This window comes from Centropristis striata, chromosome 13 (assembly GCF_030273125.1).
Source record: "Centropristis striata isolate RG_2023a ecotype Rhode Island chromosome 13, C.striata_1.0, whole genome shotgun sequence".
NCBI lineage: Eukaryota > Metazoa > Chordata > Actinopteri > Perciformes > Serranidae > Centropristis > Centropristis striata.
The window spans coordinates 26,471,727-26,494,261 of record NC_081529.1 but is presented as its reverse complement, the minus strand read 5'-3'; the positions used below and the strand labels follow the sequence as shown (position 1 = coordinate 26,494,261).

The window sequence follows — 22,535 nt, the reverse complement described above, 5'->3', positions numbered from 1 at the left end:
AAGTAAAACGATTCTGCTATCTGGTAGCTTAGCCCGAATGTGCCTGCAAATATGTGACAAATGTGGGCTTAACCAAATTTCGGACACATTTTCAACTTTAACTGTCATCATCTGCAAACCATGGCGGGCTGTCGGTTTCTGTCGGACGTGAACATCTTGGTCCAAAAGGATTGTTGCTGTTTCTGCTGCTCTTGTTGTTATTGTAGCTAGCGCTAGCGCTAGCTAATTAGCTAGCAGTGCTGTCTTCGCTCTCAGCGTAACCGATGTTGATTCATTCCTGCGGGGCAGTAAACCGCAAAAACAAGGTAACTCTGGAGCAAGTTCCAGGCATCGACAACAGACCGTAGCCATGTTTATGTCACGCTTCTTAATTAGTTAGATAATTGGTCTTAGCCAGCAGTTTAGGCAAGATTGAAGCGCACGGTATGCTAACGTTATTTGACAAGTGAAATTAAACATCTAAGTTGCATCTGCATGCTTCCACGACAGATAATTACAATGATGTTACTAACTAAGGTCAGCTATCACACCTATCGCTGTCAGCAGGTATTGCTGTCTGCAAGTTTTGAGATGGAGCAGCAGATAACAGCCAGTGAGATGCTTCTTCACAGCACATCTGTCTGAGTTGTAACGCTTGTGAAGAAAAACATGTCTTGCAAAGCCGCAACCAAGGACAAGAAGTCGAGCTTTAGCAAGAAGCTGTTCAGGCGAGGCTCTGTGCGCTCGGTTGGCAGTTTTATGAGCAGAGTCCTGAGGACACTGACAGCGTTATCACACTTTGGATCTGAGGTACAAACAGAAGATGACAAAGATGATGGAGGGTTTTCCACTTTTAAATCTGGGTGCAAAGATGTGCCCATGGATGATGGGGACCTCGCTGGATTTCTGTCAGGAGAGAGAATTCCCGGAGTGTCGGGTCTCAAAAACCACGGGAATACCTGTTTCATGAATGCAATTCTGCAGTGTCTGAGCAACACTGAGCTCTTTGCTGAGTACCTCGTTTTGGAGCACCACAAAGGCGAGGAGCTGGATGAGGACAAACCAAAGACAAATGGCGTACTTCTGCAAAAGAAAGGTTGTCTGGCAAAAGGAGAAGTCACAGAGCAGCTGTCAGGACTTGTGCGGGCTTTATGGACGTTTGAGTATACCCCGCAGCATAGCAGGGATTTTAAGGTAAATTCATTATGCGTATGGATTAGTGCTGTAAGGATATCAAAATCCTGTCTTTCACATTTATCTTTTAATTTGTGTATTGTGCGGTTTGTCTGTGTTTTGGCAAATTCAGTACACTCATAATGTGTGTAGGGAGGTGGAGAGATAATCTGTAACCATAATTGTACAAGAGTGTAAAAAACAAACAAACAATATACCCACAAGGTGGACAGGTGTTGAATTGCTTATACAATATTATCTTTTGTGTATAAATATTTCATTTTTTAAATATCATGGTTCTCATCAATACAGCTTTATTGTGACACCTTACATATGGACCTTCTTGGTGTATTGCCTTTTGTATGCAGAAAATCCCAGTAATGACCTACAAGACTGCTAGATAAATGATATTTAGGAACTGCAGTTAACAAAACTCCATGACCAACATCTTTAAGTCCACCTAAGTATAACCAGTGCTGACATGTTGACCTTGCACGCATTGCAACTTTTGGACCGTGCTCTTTGTTGCAGAATGCTGTGTCGAAAAATGCCACCCAGTTTAAAGGGAACGCTCAGCACGATGCTCAGGAGTTTCTCCTGTGGTTGTTGGACAGAGTGCATGAGGACATCAACGCTGGAAACCCCAACATCAGGCCTGCTATAAAGGTAGGGTGAGAAGATGTGTAGGGGCTGATACGGGTATAGTTTGGTGATCACATGTGGCACATTTCCCCCTCATTGCTGAGCCATACAGACTTTGTGTCTTGGAAAGCTTAACAATTTTATTGCAGGGCTAATTCTTTAAATTGCATTATAACTATAATTCTGGTCACTCTCTGACATTTGCATCTTACAAATAAGCTACATTCACAGTCCTGCCAAACCAGCCTTGCCTGGTCTTGTTTCTTCTTCATTCCCTGGAGCTAGCTGATAACAGGATTGTGTGGTGTTATTTATGACTTATAAATCTGACTAATAAAACCTGTTTGTGTTTTCTTTCAGCCACCCATTGAAGAAGACGACCAGAGCCTAGAGGGGCCATCTCCTCCCCTCTCTGCTGGGTCGTTTGTACAAGAACTGTTTCAGGCTCAGTACAGGTGTGTTTTATGTCCACGAAAACCTCTATTTTTGTCCAGTATAGTCAAGACATTATCTCCCTGCTATATTAAGGGATTCTTTTTTTTCACAACAGGTCTTCTCTCACTTGCCCACATTGCCAAAAGCAAAGCAATACGTTTGATCCCTTCCTCTGCATCTCCCTACCAATCCCATTGCCACACACACGGTGAGTTACTCTTTTCTTAAGTTGACAGGTTTTTACATGTTCATGACTAATGATTACCGGTTTATAAAGGTTATACATGAATAAATAAAGTAAACATGTTCAGGTACAAAAATCTTTTTTTTATAAAGTCTTCAAAAAAGTTCTACCCCTTTTTCTACCATTCAAGCAAGCACAATGTTTTTAAAGTCTTCAAAGTGATGACACCATTCAAGTTCATGAGAAAAACCTGAAGCAAATTTCAGTATGTGTTGTTACAGAAGAAGGAATGTAACCTGGTGTGTTAGGAGTGTGTGGGGGTTTATTGCAGGAGGAGCAGCAAACAGGTGTGGGAGGAGTGTTCACTTTCAAACCAAAACAACAGTGTGTTCATTTAAGGGGCGTCTTCACTCCAGAGAAATAAATCTCTGGCAAAAAATAGTGAAGAAGGGGGAAATAAGCTTACAATCTTAACACTGTATATTTCCTACATGTGCCTTCAAAACACTAACATTTTAATGTGGTGTTTTTAAGGTTTAAACATTCATAAATGTTCAATACAGTGCTATTTACCAATAGGTGACACATTTTGAAATATGAAACTTTGTCTTTTCCTGTAATTTGACACCCTTCTGTGGAAAAGCTGGCACAAAAACATAATTTCGGTTGTTTATAGCACAAAAACATGTAATTTAATGTGACGAAGAAGTTAAATTATATTGACATATTGCGTATACAGTACAGGCCAAAAGTTTGGACACACCTTCTCATTCAATGCGTTTCTTTATTTTCATGACTATTTACAGTGTAGATTCTCACTGAAGGCATCAAAACTATGAATGAACACATATGGAATTATGTACTTAACAAAAAAGTGTGAAATAACTGAAAACATGTCTTTTTATTTTAGATTCCTCAAAGTAGCCACCCTTTGCTTAGTAGAATATAAGACATGTTTTCAGTTATTTCACACTTTTTTGTTAAGTACATAATCCCACATGTGTTCATTCATAGTTTTGATGAATCTACAATGTCAATAGTCATGAAAATAAAGGAAACACATTGAATGAGAAGGTGTGTCCAAACTTTTGGCCTGTACTGTATGTATAATATAACGCTTGAAAATGTACCTTATAATTGCCTGAATTCAAAATAGGAAAAGGTGTAGGAACTTAAATGTAAAACCGATGGTTTTAAGCAGGAGAAACCATGCAAAATAGTAATGTATGTTAAAAGTGTTTGTTTTTATTTGTGTTCGTCAGGCCCCTGTATGTGACAGTGGTGTACCAGGGAAAGTACTCTCACTGTATGAGGATCGGGGTGGCTGTTCCCCTCAACAGCACCGTTTATCGCCTCAGAGATGCAGTATCACGTGAGACCAAGATCCCGATGGACCAGGTGCTATTCCTGTCTTTATCAGCTCAGGGTCTGACACAGTGAGACTTTGTTACAGCCACACAATGTTAGCTCATTTGTTCTACCTCTGAACAGTAGTTTGTCATAAACCCAGGCTTTTTTTATTTAATGAAGTGGACTTAATAAACAGAGAAGGATATTTTAAACACAGTTGTCCTTCAGGCTGCAGCAACTGAGTGCTAACATTGATTAAAGCTGGCAGAATGAAAATGCCACAGGAGTAAATGTAAACCAGGGCTAAAGCACAACAAGGAGTGATGTTGTGATGGCTGTTTTTTTTTGACAGTTTAACCCATTAATCAAATTAGACGCTAATTTTTTAAATGTCCTTTTTTTCCTCACAGTTTGTTTTGACTGAAATGTACTATGACGGTTTTCATCGTTCATTTTGCGATGACGACGATGATCTTGACATCATTCAAGAGAGCGATTCCATATTTGCCTTTGAGACACCAGAGACCTTCAAACTGGAAAACATACGCACAAAAAGAGGTAAATCAAGCTTAATGTTTTTGTAAATCTGCAGTATTTTTCATATTAAATCAATAGAAGGACATCTATTAAGACTTGTTTGTGTGTTTTTACAGGAAGTCTTCTGGCAAACCTGAATCATAACAACTTGAAGTATGGGACAGAAATCAGCAGGACTCCATCTTTCATGCAAGGGGCCATGACTCCTTTAACTGCATCCCCCAATAAAAACCTGGGACCAGAAAAAGTAATACTTCTGGTGTGTAACAGGGCTTGTACCGGCCACCAAGGAAAGAGGTACTACAACTGCAATATTTTATATTATTTTTCTGTCTTCTGTCTGTGTAACACATTCTCTCTTCTTATGTTCTTGTCCATAATAAAGATTAAGGTATTGTTATAACACAATATCTAGTAGAATATTGGTGTTGTTTAAAACTCCCTGGAAAATATCGATAACTTCTAACAAAGCCACGCACATTATGTTGTTTTAGGTTCGGACTGCCTTTTGTACTGTACATGGAGCGCACTGTGACCTGGGATGCTCTACAGAAAGAGATCCTCGAGAAAATGCGTCATCTTTTGAGGCCAGGGGCCTACATTCAGGTAGGGATTTGTCGGTTTATGAATGTACAGTGATGGAAAAAATGATTAGACAATTGTTTTCTTCAATTTCTTGTTCATTTTAACGCCTGGTACAACTAAAGGTACATGTACTTGTTTGGACAAATATAATGATAACAACAAAAATAATAATAATAACCAAAATCATTATCAAGGAAACCATGGAAAATGGCTAGATATCAGCTCTTAAATTAAACTCTTATGAGCTATTTTTGTTGTACCTTTAGTTGTACCAGGCTTTAAAATTAACAAGAAATTGAAGAAAACAAGGGCGGTCTAATATTTTTTTCCATGACTGTAGATGCTGCACTTTTGTATTATCGTCTCTATTTATCGTCTGTAATATCATTATCTTAATAAGGCATATTCATATGATATGACTATATATACTATACTATAATATACTACATTTATCATTAAACACCAATAATTTACCTATCCAACGTACACGGTCGCCCATAAAGTTGGAATAATGATCGTGACAATGTGATTTATTCTTGACAGATAAAGTGTATATCTTCTCAAAACTTTATTAATCAATCTCTTCCAAACATATCACAATGAAGATAAAACCACAATTAACAGAGGATTGTGTCTGAAAACAAAATTTTATTCCAACTTTATGGGCGACTGTGTATATTGTGCATCCCCATTTAGTCATTTGTTCCATAAAATGTCAATAAACAGTACAAAATTGTGAACAAATAATTCAGACTGCTGTTCTGTCCTACATCATACAAAACTAACAAAACCAGCAAATATTCATATTTTATAAGTTTGCATTGAGTCGAGACACTTTTAGCCCTTTTCATACTGCATTTTCACAAAAGTGCTGCAAAAGTGCTGTAATGAGCTCTGGCGTCGTTTCACCTGAGGACATTCACAGTGATTCCGCAACAGCTTCAATTCACATTTTAATCCGGCATTGCAGAACAAAGTTGGAGAGATGGTAGTGCCGTGTAACAGAGCAGTAGCAGTGCATGTACAATAAGTGACGGCAACAGTAAGTGCGTTCAAAACAATGATGGCGGAAGAACTGTGTGTCGTGCTGTTTCTCACTGTAGAGATTTGACATACTCAAGCAAAGTTCTGCATTCTCCTGAACATGATTTGATTTCTGTTGGACTCGAGTGAGAGGCGTGTTTCTGATGATACGGTCCACTTCCTCTCTTATTATCAGGTGTTGATCGCACAAATAACGTAGGTCAAATATTTTTGGTTTTGCTGGTTCCACTGGTTCACATTGATCCCACCTCTAATAGTCTCACTAATTTAAAGCCTCTGTAACTATTAGGGTTGTCACGATACAAAAATTTTCAACTCGATACCGATACTCAGGAAAATATTCGATACTCGATACCATTTTCAATACCACAAGGATAAAAACAAAGACCCCAAAATTTAACAGAAATATTTTTATCAACAAGAAAAATGCAACATGTAAAAAATTTATAGAACCACAGGTTGAATATTTATAATAAAAAACAGTTGTGCAAAAAGAAACTGCAACTATGATAACAAGCTTCAGATACTCGATACTTTTGAAAATGAGTATTGTATGCGGATACAACGTTTTAGTATCGATACTTTTTTGAGTATCGATACTTTTGACAACCCTAGTAAATACCTCCGCAGGCGGTTCAGAGCAGGATCACTTGTCCTCCCATCATGCCTCTGGCTCGTTCAGATTGAAGGTGAAACGTCACAGAAGCGTGAATATCACGGCTTGAAACGGCAGTCTGAAATGGGCTACTGATAGTGATGTTATTAGGCCTCCTGTGTTTTTGATTAAGCCAGGCGCTAGTCTCACAGAGGTTCTCACGTTGGTGTGTCTTTATAGGTTGGACCTTTCAGTCTTCGGGTGGTTGGCGTTGTTGGTATCACCTACCTCCTGCCTCAAGACGAGCGACCACTGTGTCATCCAACTGTGGAAAGGTCACTTCTTCTGTTTAAAGTGTTAACAAACAAGTTCTTTGCTTTGAGTTATAATTTTGAAATAAATGTTGATTACATAATTCAGTGGCTGTAGAATAACTCATTAGGGATTACACATATGTACCTGTCTTTAACAAAGCATGTGCTGTATAAATATAAATATAAATCTCAGGCTAATGACGTTATAATGCCTTTCACAGCTGTTTATAATGAAAAGGTGGAGAAACTGTAATTCCAATTTGAATGTTACTTTGCAAATATACACTGACTTTTACTGTAGTTAAAATACTATATCACTGTATTATTGCAAATTTGCACATATTGAATCAAATATTTGGAATATAATATCATTGTTTTGTCATGTATTTTGATCAACCACTTCAGAACAAAAACTATTTAAACATATGTGGTGAAGACAGGCACAATCTTAATTAATAATGGGGTGATACTTCTAGTTAATCTTCTCTTTGCACTCATGCACACCATTTCTTTTCTCTCATAGGTGACAGGCCTTAACATGATTTTGGCTGTTGGTTAAACTGCCAGATGTCTTTTAACCTAGATAAATTCACAATAAAACAAGTCACAACGTTCTTGCTCAATAGGGGACAACTACACTGTCTCCGAATATGTTAGTGTCTAACTTATTCGTTAACCACACAATTATATATTTCAACTTTTAACTTGAGTGACTAAATTATTTATTTTTAGACCGTCATATTGGATTAACCCATTCTCGAAAGAAATTCACTTGCTTAAATGAAGACATTTGTTTCCCCTTGTTATTGTTTCCTCTACAGGGCATACAAGTCCTGTGGACAAGGGGGGCCACCACATGTGAAGATTGTGGTAGAGTGGGACAAAGAGACAAAGGACTAGTGAGTGAAAAGGATTAATATTTGTTCTGTGATCTGTTTATTTGTACTATTTGTACTCTACAGTGTGTTTTTCCTGCACAGAAGGAAAATGAGACAGCTGTTGACATGTGTTTATGTTAATCTTCATTGAAAACAATAGATTGGGTTTCAAAAAGATGGAGTGTATACATCAAATTACATTAAACCATGGTGTTAAATTGAGAGAACAGGTCAAACCGTTCATTTTAATAAATTAATAGATATGAAATCAAAGGCCATTTGTTGACAGGTAGACTAACTACTTTATCCTTGCAAGCAATTATGTAGAAACAAGCATAGACAGTCAGTATTGTTGAATATGAAGAAATATGCCTAAATTTGATCCTTAATCAGGTCATCTTATCCTCAAACCTGTATGTAACCATAGTGTGACTGCTCATCGCCTCAGAAGGCAGCAACAACTCCCAGTCACAAAAATAAGCTGGCCCACACATCACTGCACCTTAATGTGCCAGTGTTGCAGTTTAAGGTAAGGCCAAATCCTGGTTAAATTACTGGCAGTCTGCAGGATTTCTGCAGGAACTGTCAAGTTAAGCAGCTCTTCAGATTTAACAAGGGCTCACTTTACAGAACTAAACTTCTTAAGAGCCCTTGAATGTTGGAGCCTGTGCTGCTATTCATCGCATTATTTGCTTTTGAAAAATAAACTTGCTTAATCCACTGACAAATGTCCTTAATTTGAAACGGTTGTGGTTTTAAACCACAAGTAAACACACCAGAGTCTGAAGTTCCGCCTACACAATCAACGACATGTCTGCTCACATTTCCTCACTTAAGCTAATTACTATGTGTGGTTAACACACACACACACACACACACACACACACACACACACACACACACACCATTTCAGACGCTATGTGTACTTCATCAGGTTGGGACTAGTAACATGCCTTGGTAACACATGGAGAAAAATCCCTGCAAGGCATTCAATTAATACTCCCAAACCTGTAATAAATGTTTGTGCAGGTACTGTTTGTGAAGCCTTTTCAATAACACACCCCTGCCCCACATCCAACACTTTTAATAAAACTTGCAGTACTTTATGGCACAATAACTAAGATTGACCCCGGACCCCCCTAGCCAGCTGTTTTTCAACACTGTCTGGCTACTCCATGTCCTAGTGAAAAGCCCTGTTGACTGAAAAAATGTTATGTGAGGTGATTCCTCACATTTAGCTCTCAAAGTCGACGAGGTTGATGCATTTTACTCAATGTACAAAATGTTCTCCTGGGGGGGATACCCCCGAACACCCAGGATGGTTATTTTTGTATTATTTGATAATACTCAAGAGTCAAGAGTAAATTTTTTTGTATTTGGCAACTGTTGAGATTTGCAATTTACACTACATTTTAGATTCATGATTGATTTTTATTTTGTTGTACGTGTTTTATTTTTACAGAATAAAAAAACACATTTTCTATATATTTTTCAGTATTTAGTAATATCGTCAAAAATATAGTTATCGCAAAAATACCCTGAAATATCGAGATTGAGACCGTGCATTATTTTTTTTTTCCAAGAAAGTTCCTACTCATCGTGCCTTTAACAGTCTAGGTAATTTTAAGTAATTTTAGCCATATATTATTATATCAAAGTATAAACTGGATTACTGTGATGTGTTAAACAATTACATCAACTGTCTAGAAATATTTTACTACTCTACTGAAATCGGAAGCAGTTTGCCCGAAGTCTCAAATGCCAATCTTATGACCCTCACAAGACTGTTGAATGAATGAACTGTGCTTCATGTTCCCACAGTCTGTTCGGACACACTGAGGAGGAGTACATTCCTGATGCTGAGAGTGTGTATCTGCACAGGGAACAACATCATCAGCCGCAGGCCTGCACCCTCGCTCAGTGCTTTCAGCTCTACACTAAGGAGGAGCAGGTAACTCTTTGACTACACACACACACAGCCAGCAGAGTTGATTACTGCATAGTCAGTAGTTTGACATTAAGAAAAATAATTGCTTGAGTTGCCTTGGCTCATGTCACTGGTAAGTATATTTTAAAGTACAGCCTCAAATTTGTCTCCTCCCCACTGGTTTATCATTCCTCTGCTCCAGTTCAAAAAGCATTTCACTCTGTGGTTTTACTGTGTATTTGACTCCTAATGCTATGTTAGGCCCAGGCCTACATACACATTGTGGTATGACTTGCCTGCAATTGCTCTGGAGCAGAATAGAGAGAAAAAGTCAGGCCCTTATTCTGTGTGAGGCCTGTTTTATAAGCAGTGTGGTTGGAGCTTGTCCTTGATGGCTGCTGCCTGGGCTGTGTGTGTGTGTTTCAGCTGGCCCCAGACGATGCCTGGCGCTGCCCCCACTGCAAGCAGCTGCAGCAGGGCCGTATTAAGCTCAGCCTGTGGACGCTGCCGGATGTGCTCATACTCCATCTCAAGAGGTTCAGACAGGTATTTCAGCCCAGATAGACACTATTCAAACAGAAACTGTTTGTTGTGTTTTTTTTTATTTTGCATGAAGTTGTTGCTTTTCTTCATCTGTGTTTGTGTTGGACTTATTGTTGGAAAACTGAGCATTCTGATCCTTCTGCTAGGGATATGCACTTTGGGGTAAGGGCTTGGTTTAAACCTCAGTGCTTTTGGTACTGACAAAATGTGTCTGTAGCGCTGATTATGGAGAAAAAGCTGGCTTGGCTTTTTAACCAAGATTATGCGGCATGACTGGAACCAGTACAATGCATACAAGGCTGGTATATTTTATGCAAAAAGTTTTTCTCACGATGAGAATCAAGGCTGTGGAATCCCACATGCAGAGTGAGAAACACAAAATCGACAAGAAAGCCCACCAACACCCTCATATTCTACCCTCATCTCATTTACGAGAAAAACGTTATTTTTTATGTTGCAATAAACATTTGGGCAAAGTTTTGCATAACTCTAAGTCATTGATGTTGCTGTTATTTTCAAATGGGTCTTAATTTGCCTTCGAAGAGGCATTTATTATTAATAATAATAATTAATAAATTAGTCTTTAAAACTCTTAAATCCAGCTTGAGTTATGTAGTTTCTCTCTGAAAAGATTATTTCCTGATGTATTTATCTTGGCTTCTGTTCTAGGAGGGGGACCGGAGGGTGAAGATGCAGAACATGGTGAGGTTCCCACTGATGGGTATGGACATGGCTCCTCATGTGGTTAAAAGAAGCCAAAGCAGCTGGAGTTTACCTTCCCACTGGTCACCATGGAGACGTCCATATGGCCTGGGAAGAAACCCAGATGACTACCTGTATGACCTGTACGCTGTGTGCAACCACCATGGAAACATGCACGGAGGTCACTATACAGGTAACACTCGACAATCGGACTGTATAGTTCTGTGTTCATCATCCATTTTAACCAGTTTTGTCTCTTTGCTTCACACTCACAGCGTACTGTAAGAACTCCATTGATGGCCAGTGGTACTGCTTTGATGACAGTGAGGTTTCACCAGTGGCTGACGATGACGTGTGTCAGCAGACGGCCTACATACTGTTCTACCAGCGGAGGACAGTTATTCCCTCCTGGTCGGCCAACAGCTCTGTTGCTGGTCAGTATCTATTTCCTATCATCTATCTCATATCCGCGGTATTTAGGATTTGGTCATATTGGGCTGAAATCAAGGTTATAATAGTTTTGGATTTTTCATTAGTTTTAGTTTTAATTTCGTTGTGAATTTTTGTTTTCAAATTCAGTTAGTTTTAGTTAGTTTTTAGGGTGAGTTTGCTAGTTTTAGTTTAGTTTTTAGTTTTTGAAAATGCTTAGTTTTTATTAGTTTTAGTGTTAGTTTTATTTTTTTTGTAATGGGCTATGTGCTGGGTGCGTCATAATAAATTTTGCCTTTATTTCCTTTGGTTTATCATCTCAGCCCCAATAAGGTTATTAACTCTTACAGTTCTTGGTGTTTTGAATTTTGGTTCTAGTGTAGACATCCCAGTCTCAGTAAACATATTCACCATGTGTTGCATGTTCAAATAGAAACACTGAATTATGAATGAAAAAAGTGGACAAAAACGAAAACTAAGGACATTTGCACTATAATTTTAGTTAGTTTTAGTTAGTTTTGTAACCACGCAATACAGTTTCAGTTAGTTATCGTTTTTTTAAAAACTATAGTTTTTATTTTTATTTCAGTTAACAAAAATGTTTTTTCAATTCTAGTTTTCGTTATTTCGTTAGTTTTCGTTAACTATAATAACCTTGGCTGAAATCAAAGTAAAGTGTAGTTTTATACTGTAATATTTGCTTGAACACAGCCACAAAGGTATACCACAGGCACATGAGACAGAAGCGGAGTAAAAATATGGAATGGGATGTGTGAAGAATGAAAACAATGTTCCAACATTAAACACTTCAAAATCAAATATAAAAAGCATGTCTTCACACGATATGGGTGTGTGAAATGACTAGGTGGTTATTGTTGACATTTTATTTTTTAAATGTATTATTACTATTTTTCTTTTTTGTGTGTTGTTGTTGTTTGTGTGTTTGTTCATTGTTGTCTCATTATGACTACATGGGTGTATGTGTACTTATGTGTTTGCAAATTAATAACAAGTTAGGTATGTTAATAATAGTAATAAGTTTATAAACTACATTACTATGTGTTATACATACATATATATAAATATTATTGTTGTTATATAACTGAATATAGTAAATTAACATAGGGAGAAGGGATTTAATAAGCTTCTTCCCACTCCTTTTGAACACAAATAAGTGTTGAGTCTTGTTGTTTCATTTTGTGTTGTTGACTTGTATTTATTGTTGTTCTCAATCAAAAGGTTTGGGTTCAATACTGGATAAAAACTAACAAACAAACAAACAAACAAACAATAAATGTCTCAATTACAGTTAAGCCTGTGAGACTTTTTGGGAAATTGCCATATTATTTTCTAATAAAAATAAACCTCAACTGAGTATTTATAGAGTCAATATGATTTTTTTCTCTTTCATGCAGGTTCCACCAGTTCATCACTGTGTGACCACTGGATCAACAGGTTACCTGGCAGTAGGCCTGCTAGCTTGGCCTCTGGAGCCTCATCCAGACGCACTTCTCTGGCATCACTGGCTGAGTCGGTAGAGTTTCCAGCAGAACGCAACGAAGATGACGGTGAGACAAAGCTGATATTAATGTGCTTAATTTTTACAGTTGTCAGATTGCAATTCTTTGTGGTGCTGAATTATGTACACTTTCATTACACGCACATGAACAGCTGCTCTCTTCTGACTCATATTATGAATTTTATACTCCCTAGTTTTCTAAAAGAAGCCCAAAGTTAGATTTCGTTTTGACCTTTATAGAAGCACAAGCATATCCATCCACCCACAAGATGGGACTAGACAAAACCAATATAAAACACAACACATGTGGAAAACCATTTGTTATGGACCAAAATGGTAAAAGGAAACTGCTTCTTTGTGTATTCCACACAACATAGTCCTTTGTACAAAGTGCTTTACTCCGTCCACTGATAATATTTCTGTTGGAATCAAAAGTTACTCCCAAGGATTCCCATAGCTCTCCCAACCTGAACTTACAAATCCAAACTCCAAGATTCCATTATTTATTTTTTAACCCATTGAAGCCTGGAAAGCGGATACATCGTTTTGTAGTATTTGTATCAGCTCTCAAATCCTTTTTGAATTTCATTTCTATCTGCTACAGAGGCTGAAAAATCTATTATTTAGTCGAAGCGTTGACACTTCTGTTGAATTTCCAGAAAAACTTCAGGTTTTAGGGGCTCATTTTAAAATTGCCCAGAGGTTTTACAGGCGTTTCAGGCGTCAATGGGTTAAGAGGGAGAATAATGCAAGAGAAAGGCAGGAGAAAGGCATGTGATGTGTGTCACATCTGACTTGGACGAGGAGGAAAACATGCTTGACAGAGCTCCGTACTGTGGGAAACCTCACATACCGAGTGAATCCAAATGGAGACAGATGTTGGCTTGTGCTGCTGTTGGTGGTTAATGTAAAAGTAGGCTCTGTTTAACCCTCCAGAACACAGGGTCAGCAAGTCCCCAAAAATGTTGGCAAGGCAAACTTGTATTTAACTACAACTTCACAGATCTTACTCTGGATAATGCTTCCAAATGATGGAATGTAACACAACCAGTTTGAAGTTTTTATTGCTTAAAAATTTCAGTGCCTCAATATTTACTAATTGCGGCACTTACGACATTATTTATTGTCACTATTCAGTCATTTATCACATTTATTTACCAACATTAGTTAGCAAAAGATGTTTAAATATATTCTGGCACAAGTTAAAAGTGAATACATTTTATTCTAGCTCTAGCATTAACATATTAGCTCAATGTAATTGCTGTTGTTATAATTTAGGGGTTTGAGCGTCAACAATAAACATTATTTTTGAAATGTATCTTTGTTTTTAGGAGGATTCTCTGTCCGACCTTTTGTAAGGAGCATTCAGCGTCAGAGCTTGTCCTCCAGGTCATCCATCGCTAGTCCGTTAGCCCTCAGCGACAGCGGGATAAAGCCTTCTTGGTCTCTCTCTGCGAAGCTGCACATGAGATCCAACTCGCCCTCACGTTTCTCCCTCGACTCTCGATGTTCTCCTCCTCTGGAGAGGATCGGAGAGGCCTGTGATGACAAAGTTTCCACGTCCTGCTTCGGCAGCTACAGTAGACATGAACGCTACTTTGGCAGCAGGACTCCCCTGTCAATGATGGAGAGCAACATCAGCGACCAGGACAACAATAAACGGTTCCTAGACGAGATGTACTGCAGAGCTCCCACTCCAGTGGAAAAGAAGAGCACCAAAAATGAGGCAACTGAAAACAACAACCAGATTTCAGCTATAGACCAAAACATTCTACCCACCCAAGCTACTCCCTCCAAAGAACAGAAACGGAAAAGCAGTATCGGAGGATTTGGCTCGAAGGCAGAAAGCACCGGCTCCACAAAGAATTCCAGCAAAGTGGAGCAAGAGAAAACCTCGAAAAAACGTTTGTGCTCAACACATAAGGCCTCCACTGCTGAGACTTCTTCCAGTACACCTGTGAAAGGTAAAAAGGTGAGCAATACTAAAGAAAAGAGTGTAAATGCCAAGAAAAGCACCTCTACACCCAGTGGAACTCCCTCTAAAACAAAGGAGGCAACTCAGCCTCTAAATGCAACACTACAACGCAAGCCATTCGTCTGCTCCACGCCCCAGTCCTCAGCTTCTCCTTCGCCAACTGCAAAGAAGAATTCCAACATCAATGAGAAAGGCTCCACTTGTAGTCGGAAAAGGCTGGTGGAAAGGAGTTACAGCAGAGATTCTATGCATACTAGTCCTCTGGTCGACAGTCTCCGAGGCAGCTCCGTAGCCCGCACCTCGCTGTCTAAGAGCGGGGAAAGCAACCGGCCTGAGAGGAGATCCGTGAGGAGCTCCAGCAGCAGCTCTTCTGTCACAAGCCTGCGCTCGCCCAGCGTGTCCACCAGAGACCTGCAGCGCAGCAGCAAATCTGAAGAAAAAGGGTTGTCTTTCTTCAAGAGCGCCCTCCGACAAAGGGAAAGCCGCCGGTCGGCTGATTTAGGAAAAAGCACTCTGCTTGCCAAAAAAGCCTCAGAGAGGACATGCAAGCAGAATGGACAAGCCAAGGATATCACTGGTGATACTGGAAAGACGGGAGATGCTGTATCTTCACAGACATCTGCAGAGACTGATGGAGGTGAGACAAAGTCTGAGACAAAGGAGTCTTCCAAGCCCCCCAGCTCTCTCAGTCGCACTCTATTAAACGTTGGCAAGTCCAAGTCTTCCACTTCTGAAGTAAGTCTCAAGTCTCCCTCTAACGGGAAGAAGCCCCTCGAAAGGCTGGCATCTTCCCGAAAGCTGACATCAAGCATGCAATCTCCTGCACGTACAACAAAGAGGCCTCAATGATATATATCCATAGCAGTTACATTGACCTTACATAATGCAGCTATTTTCTTTGTGCCTAAGTTTCAGTGAGCGCCACACGTATTTGTTTAGAGACACATTTTTGATGTTATGGTTTCTCATACTGGCATCAGATACATACGCTGGCTTTGAGGTTTGAATATTGGCAGCCTGCTTTGAGTATTTTTAGCTTTACTGGATAAAAAGTAAAGTACTGTACATCATCTGTATATTTGGGTGCCAAACAGTTGCTTGATATGCTGCCAATTTTAGCTTTTAAAGCAGCTAGTATTGTTATACCTTTTGAGCATTAGGTATGGTTTTGATGCGAGCGAGACAATCTCTTGACACGTTCAATGTTTCCTGGCATGGAGGGTACATGAGCATGCCATATGCATTCAGCTGTACAGCACAACCTGTTTGATTGTGTGTACTGGATGCTTATATGACAGCTGACAGAATTCCCTGTTGGAATCTTGAAATCCAATTATCTTATCCTTCAGACAAGAGGCTTGTTATATCTTTGAAAGGCTGCAAACATTAAGCTTAGTTTACTTGCAATATATCCTGCTGACGAAACGAGATTTAAAAAGCAGCAGCTCTTGCATTAAAAGAAATTAATGGGGTAAGAAGCATTTTCACCTTGTATGCACCGACAGTGCATCATTTGTCTTGTAGAATAACATTTTTCAGATTAAGGTGATAATAAGAGAGCTGTTGCTGCTTAACCTCACTGCTGTTGTATAAGCTTTCAAAACTCAACATTAGTGAGAACAGATGGGTAACATCAAAAATAGTCTCTGGACAAATACTGAAACTAAGTTGAACCTCACACACACACACACACACATACATTCAAAAGAGTTTCATTCCGAAAAAATAGTGGCTAAGTGTTCGCAGTAGTTCTCGTTGTTTTGAGCCCATCAAATTTTCCAATGATGAGTAAAACCTGCAATCTGTTTTTCATACACTTTCTCCAAACATCTCAGACATTGGTGAAACGGTAGGTAGTCCAAAGCAAAGGAAAAAATACATAAGCAAACCACTTTATGTACTGATAAGTAATTTCATGTTTCATGTTTTGAGATTGTTGAGGTTTGAGATTTAGCTGTAAAGACGAGAAACTTCCAGATTATATGAATATATGAGGAATAAACAGATGCGACGGCAGGCCCCCGACCAAAACGTTCAAGGATTTGGAGATCAGAAAGAATTATAATCGGTACACACATTGAGACAAATTTTCCAATATTTTAAATCTTTATTTTTGTTGAATACTAGTACTTTTTCGATAGAAATGTATTTTATCAAATACTTATTGACGTTTTTTTCTCAAAGGGATGGTGTGTTTTGGAATGAAACCCTTTAAAAACAAATTATATAAATGCATATATATGTGTCTGTACAGATATCGACAAAGTATATAGGATATAGCCCATTTTTTCTTTTCCATGAGCAAAATGAAAATGATCTTAAGCGCCTTCTAATACTGTACATGGAAACAAGTAATTGCCTTTGGCAACATAGTAGTCTACTACTGTATGCATCACTGAGTAGGAATGTTTTATTGTTCGCACTTTGTATAGAAAAAGTAGTTTTCATTTACCCAGAACCATCATACACACAATCATACACACACACTAACTTAACGATGTAATTATCTAATTTTTTAAATATGTTTTCATGATTTCAAGACATATCGTAAAGTAGTGTCAAGAGACCTTAGACTTGAAATGGTAAAAGGGTACATTCATCTCAACGTTTCAGGGGTCATTTTAACGAATCACCCCTTTACTACACCTGGTGCTGAAACAGACTGATGCTCTTCTGGCACTGATATTTCTTAAACGAGCATATTTTCAAATGCTGATGTTCAGAACTGTGACCACACACTTCAGTGAGCCAGAAACCTGTTGGCAGCAGTCGTCATAACCTGTGGTACCTCATTGGAGAAGACAATGCCATTTTTTTTTTCTTCACCAGGCTGAAACAGAGTATTGATAATGAGCCATTTGATTAATGATACAGCTGCATTTTTGTTGTCTCTAAGCAGTTGTTCAAGTAGAGATATGTAGGCTGGATTTTCCCAACTATCAGACACTGCATGGTTTATATATTTTTTTTGCAGTAAAATGATAGAAGCAGAGACTTTATTATATTGTCTCTGCAGCTGCCATGATGCTTCCTGGCCTCCTTTTGAACAATCAGCATTATCATTGTAGGATTACCCCACATGCAATTGCAATATTCCTACATTAGATACCAGCATAGTTTATGTTTTGAATGAGTGAATGTGGTTATGCCATTAAAATCCAACCATTAGTAAGTAGTTCATACTTTGAAACATTAACATTATCTTTGACTCATAGATCTACAGTGTTTCTCTGAACTGTTTCTCTGTAGCATCTACCAGGTTTACATTAGTTCTCAGATGGTTTCAGAGGAAATATAACCCCATTTGACACAAATGTATGTTGTTTAAATGGTCTGTGCATTGTTTGAGCAAATCAGAAGCTTTAACGTGCCTCACTTTGGATTTGTGACATTGTTCTGGGTCACAACGAGCTGTTCGTAAGTGTCACTATACAGTGACACTTTTAACCCAAGTTCTTCCCAGCTATGTTTTATTTCAACTCAACTGCCATTAGTTGAGAACAATAATCAGGCGATCGATACACATAGCGTGACTTTACATTTTCACTCTCACAAGCAGCCCAGTCTCTTTAATATGACCCTTTTAATGTCCTAATTATAAAAAAGTAAAGTGGCTACTGTTTTCAAACTGCCATCGACCATAGAAATGACATACTTCTGTTTAAATGTGGTGGTATTCCTGTAGCTGCTCTTTTCTACTTAACATTGTTATCTATCAGGAACCTGTGCATGGCACTTTGGATCAAAGCAGGACAATTTTATGTCACTTTGGCTTTCACCGTCTTGTTTGCCTGTTTTAACAGTCTGTCATCGAGTTGTAGTGGCTATAGTGTGCGTTTTATGCTGGATCATGCCATTACACTCACTTGTTTGTCCCATCACCTACTCGCTAAATAAGAACTTTATTGGATTACTAATCCTTTCACGTAGCCAGAACCCAGTGCATTACGACTTTTGACATGTCGTTTTTCTGTCATTGACGTTCAGTGTCAGTCATTCTGTATATTGCTCAAAATATTATATATATACACTACTGGTCAAAAGTTTTAGAACACACCAACTTTTCCAGAATTTAATTGAAAATGATGCCGTTTAATGTCTCAGTGTACTCTGAAATTAATGCACATTTGCAACATTTAAAATTCTTTATTGAGCATGATAGTGTTTTGAAAGTAAAAAAAAAAGATTCACAATCACATTTTATGTTGGAAAAGAATTCAAAAATGGACAAAATAGCCCAAGACTCCATAGAGTTAAGTTGTTAACCCATTTCTTGTTCCCTGAAAAAGGCCTACTTGTATAATTCTGAAATGTACATTATTTTTCAGTTTTGGTTAAGCTTACCTTTTTTTATTTACCTCTGGCAGTTCACCACTTACCTTTGTACCCTTTCAAGCTGTTCATTTGACTTGAACTGCTTGAATTTCAATAAAAAACTGGAAAAATTGGGGTGTTCTAAAACTTTTGACCGGTAGTGTATATTAATAGGGGTCCAACTTTTAATGACGCTAAAGACATAATTATTTTTCTGTACTGAACTTAAAGCTGAAAGCTTCAGCCTGTTCCTTTGTTACCCCACCATTCTTCATTCATCCACAGTCATTCTGTCTATAGCTATCACATTGCCTAGATTACCGTTATGTTTTTTAAACATGTAAAATTAAATGAGACATGATGGTTTATTCTGTAACCTTATTCAGTAGCATCTTTGTGGTGTTGTAAAGTCTTAATTCTGTAGTTTATTGCAGAGCTGTGATCAAAATTAAATTGCAACAGTGTCATATTGGTCCTGTATTATGTTACAGGAACCTGCTGTCAGTCCCTTCCAATCATTAAAAAAAAACAAACACCTGCTTTCTTAGTTTTTTACATGTTGTAGTAAAGCAATAATCCTCTCATTCATCAATTAGACCATGAAAGCTGAGGTTTGAATTACCAAAAATGTAGTACTGTACTTCATACGAGAAGTATATACCCAATTAATCCAAATGCGTACCTGTTGAAAGATGTCAAAAATCGATGTAAAACACAAGAGAAAATTGATTTTCATCTCTCGCTTTCTTCACTGCAGTTATTGTCTGTTTTTTAAAAATTAGTTTTCAATGTACAGAATTGAGAATGATTAAGGAATGCAGTATTGCATGAAATCGCTAATGCATGTATGTCATTAACTATGCAAGAGTCTGCGTCTCTGTAAAGTAGAAAGCAGAGCATGGCTGGTATATTCATATTCCATTGCTTAATTTGCACTTCATTCCAATATTTAGAAATTGTAAATTACAGAATATTTCATCCGTGCAGTGAAAACTTAATATCTATTTAATGCCATCTTTTTTAAACATTCTCCCACTTAATGTTTATATATGTATTTTTGCTCTAACTTTCTGCTGATCTGTGCTCTCTGGGTGCTCCTACCAAACTGGTAGATTACGTTTTTTGTTTGTTTGTTGACAAGATGTTTAATATTTGCTGTCGTACACCAGCAGAGACAACACTATGGATGCGATAATCTTTATGTGATTACTTAATAGCCTCATGTTATTGTGATAAAGGTCTTCCATTAATTCAACGGTTTATGAACCCTGTTAAAATGTTCTCGGCTGCATCAGAGATGTGGCCAGTCTAATAGAAAGGCAACTGATATAAATAAATAAATAAATATATATATAGCTAAATGCAATAAAGAAATATAGTAAATTTGTAGTTTTATAATACAGTGTGTAATGAACAATGACATTAAACTGTAAATGTTCAGTTAATACTTTTTCTAATGTTTATGCCACGTCAATCATTGAAATCATAATGTGATTTTTTTTATTTTTTTTAATTCAAAATGGGCAGTTATTCAGCAAACAATTACTTCCAAACATGCTTTGAAGCAGCGGCAATATTTATTTTTTTCTGATAACTGGTGAAGTGAGTATAAAACATCAATCAATCCAGTTGTTAAAATGCATATAACAGAAGTTAATTAAGATTAGAGAATCCTGCATTGTTGTGACACGGCTGTTTTGTCACAAATAGTTCCACTTTTCCAAGATGAAAGCATTTATTATTGACTTTATCTGCAACATTTTTGTGTGAGCATTTTACCACTGAATCGAAGTTGCAATAACCACTGAAACTGACATCCTACATTTGAACCACAGACTTCAGACTCTGTGTATATTGTAGCACTACAGCAACACAGCTGTGTGCTGCTCTTAATATTAAAGTATCTTACATGTGAGTTTGGGGTATAACTGTTTTTGGACTTTATTTTTGAGCAGATAGAAGAGGCTTTTGTGGACATTTTTCAGATGTAAACACTACAGACAGATGATACTAAAACTTCTCAGAAGCCTTAAGCAAAACAAATTGCAATTGATAGTTTGTGTCTTTCTTTGGATGGTAAAGTAACCACGGAGCTGTGTCATGAATGAATGTCATGAGTCTCATTTTAATGTTTTTTAAGCTTACAAAGAACACTACCGTGCTAAGTGCAAGCACGTCTCCCCTTTGACCTTTTTCTCTTATTTTTTTAATGCATCATTCATTAAGCATTTTTTTAAAATACAGTGCATTGCATCTATTGAGATTTTTTCACTTGTTTATGCTGTTTTACTGTATTCCTTGTTGTACCAGGTTTGTGAGGCTCTTTTTAAATATTTTTATTTAACATTATGGCCTCTGTTCAGGCATTTGCCTCTTCACTTTTCCTTAAGTACTTTTTTTCTATTTTTTAAGTGTTTTGACATTCAGTAGTTCATTAGATGGTGTCAAAGTCTTCTATGTTAATTTATTTCTTTTTTGTTATCATGTATGCACTTTTAATGTTTTTTTATTTCTCCAAAAGGACAAATGTGTATATACTTTGTTGGTTTACCCATGCAAGTACAAAATGAAAAATCTGATTAAAATTTTGAAAGTAATAGTGGTGTCGAGTTTGTCTGTGTGTGCATTTGTTCCTACACTAGAGGGAGCTTTTCTCTAACAAATTGTCCACAAAACATATAGCTCATGGATTTCACTGGTTTATAGAGACTCACTGATGCAGCATTAAAAAATCCAGCTAAATTAACAATGAAGTTTGTGTGTTTTTTTCCCCCAACTTGGGATTGATTAACGTCAGAAAAGCCTGTAATGAGTGTAACAGTGGGCTCAGATCTGTGAGAGTGTCCACAGTCTGTCTCCTTAAAAGCATTTGTAGTCTCACAGCTGTCAGAAGTTGTACTGTCGCAACATGAGACACATTTTGAAGGTGTTTTTATTTTTAATGTTCAAAGATCCCCCTTTTATCCCATTATACCTTGTATGAAGACACAAATCTACTGCTCATTGTCTCGCTGCTGCAGAGTCTTGTGTATTATCTGAGACCTCAAGGCTGTCCAACACATGAGCGCCTCTAAATTCTGGGCAGGATTATTATTTCAAGCTTTTCCCTGCTGCAGAATACAGAGGGGAGCTGGAGTTGGGAGGGATGTGCAGATGCAAGCATGTCTGAGAGGGGTGTTCACTCGTGATTACACCACAGCACCTACGACCGTTAAAAATTCCACTTGTTCAGTAAAAAAGTGAATGTCAGATTACTAATATTTTTAATGAGCAATCAGATTAGGCAGGAAATAAAAAGTGATGAGGCACATAACAGTGCCTCTTAAAAAGCCAATTTCTGGACTGTTTCGATGATTAATCTGCTGCTGATTATTTAATTGATTGATCATTATGATTTAAAATGTCAAAAA

At 37.8% G+C, this 22,535-nt stretch overlaps 1 protein-coding gene across 1 annotated transcript; it reads left to right on the top strand.

The window, feature by feature from the left end:
* usp31 (ubiquitin specific peptidase 31) lies at window positions 1–21,734 on the top strand. The gene is made up of 16 exons (XM_059348692.1): window positions 1–1,173; window positions 1,684–1,818; window positions 2,155–2,249; window positions 2,345–2,437; window positions 3,676–3,811; window positions 4,174–4,321; window positions 4,417–4,597; window positions 4,795–4,906; window positions 6,765–6,859; window positions 7,660–7,737; window positions 9,538–9,667; window positions 10,070–10,189; window positions 10,856–11,081; window positions 11,164–11,322; window positions 12,733–12,885; window positions 14,168–21,734. Exons 1-16 carry the CDS (start codon window positions 649–651, stop codon window positions 15,658–15,660), a joined length of 3,879 nt encoding a protein of 1,292 aa, XP_059204675.1. The 5' UTR covers window positions 1–648; the 3' UTR covers window positions 15,661–21,734.
* Window positions 21,735–22,535: the final 801 nt, after the last annotated feature.

Coding starts and splice junctions, on each gene's coding strand:
- usp31 (XM_059348692.1), top strand. CDS start 649: ATGTCTTGCAAAGCCGCAACCAAGGACAAGAAGTCGAGCTTTAGCAAG. Junction 7,738..9,537: donor GACAAAGAGACAAAGGACTA/GTGAGTGAAAAG, acceptor ATGTTCCCACAG/TCTGTTCGGACACACTGAGG. Junction 11,082..11,163: donor GCACGGAGGTCACTATACAG/GTAACACTCGAC, acceptor TCACACTCACAG/CGTACTGTAAGAACTCCATT.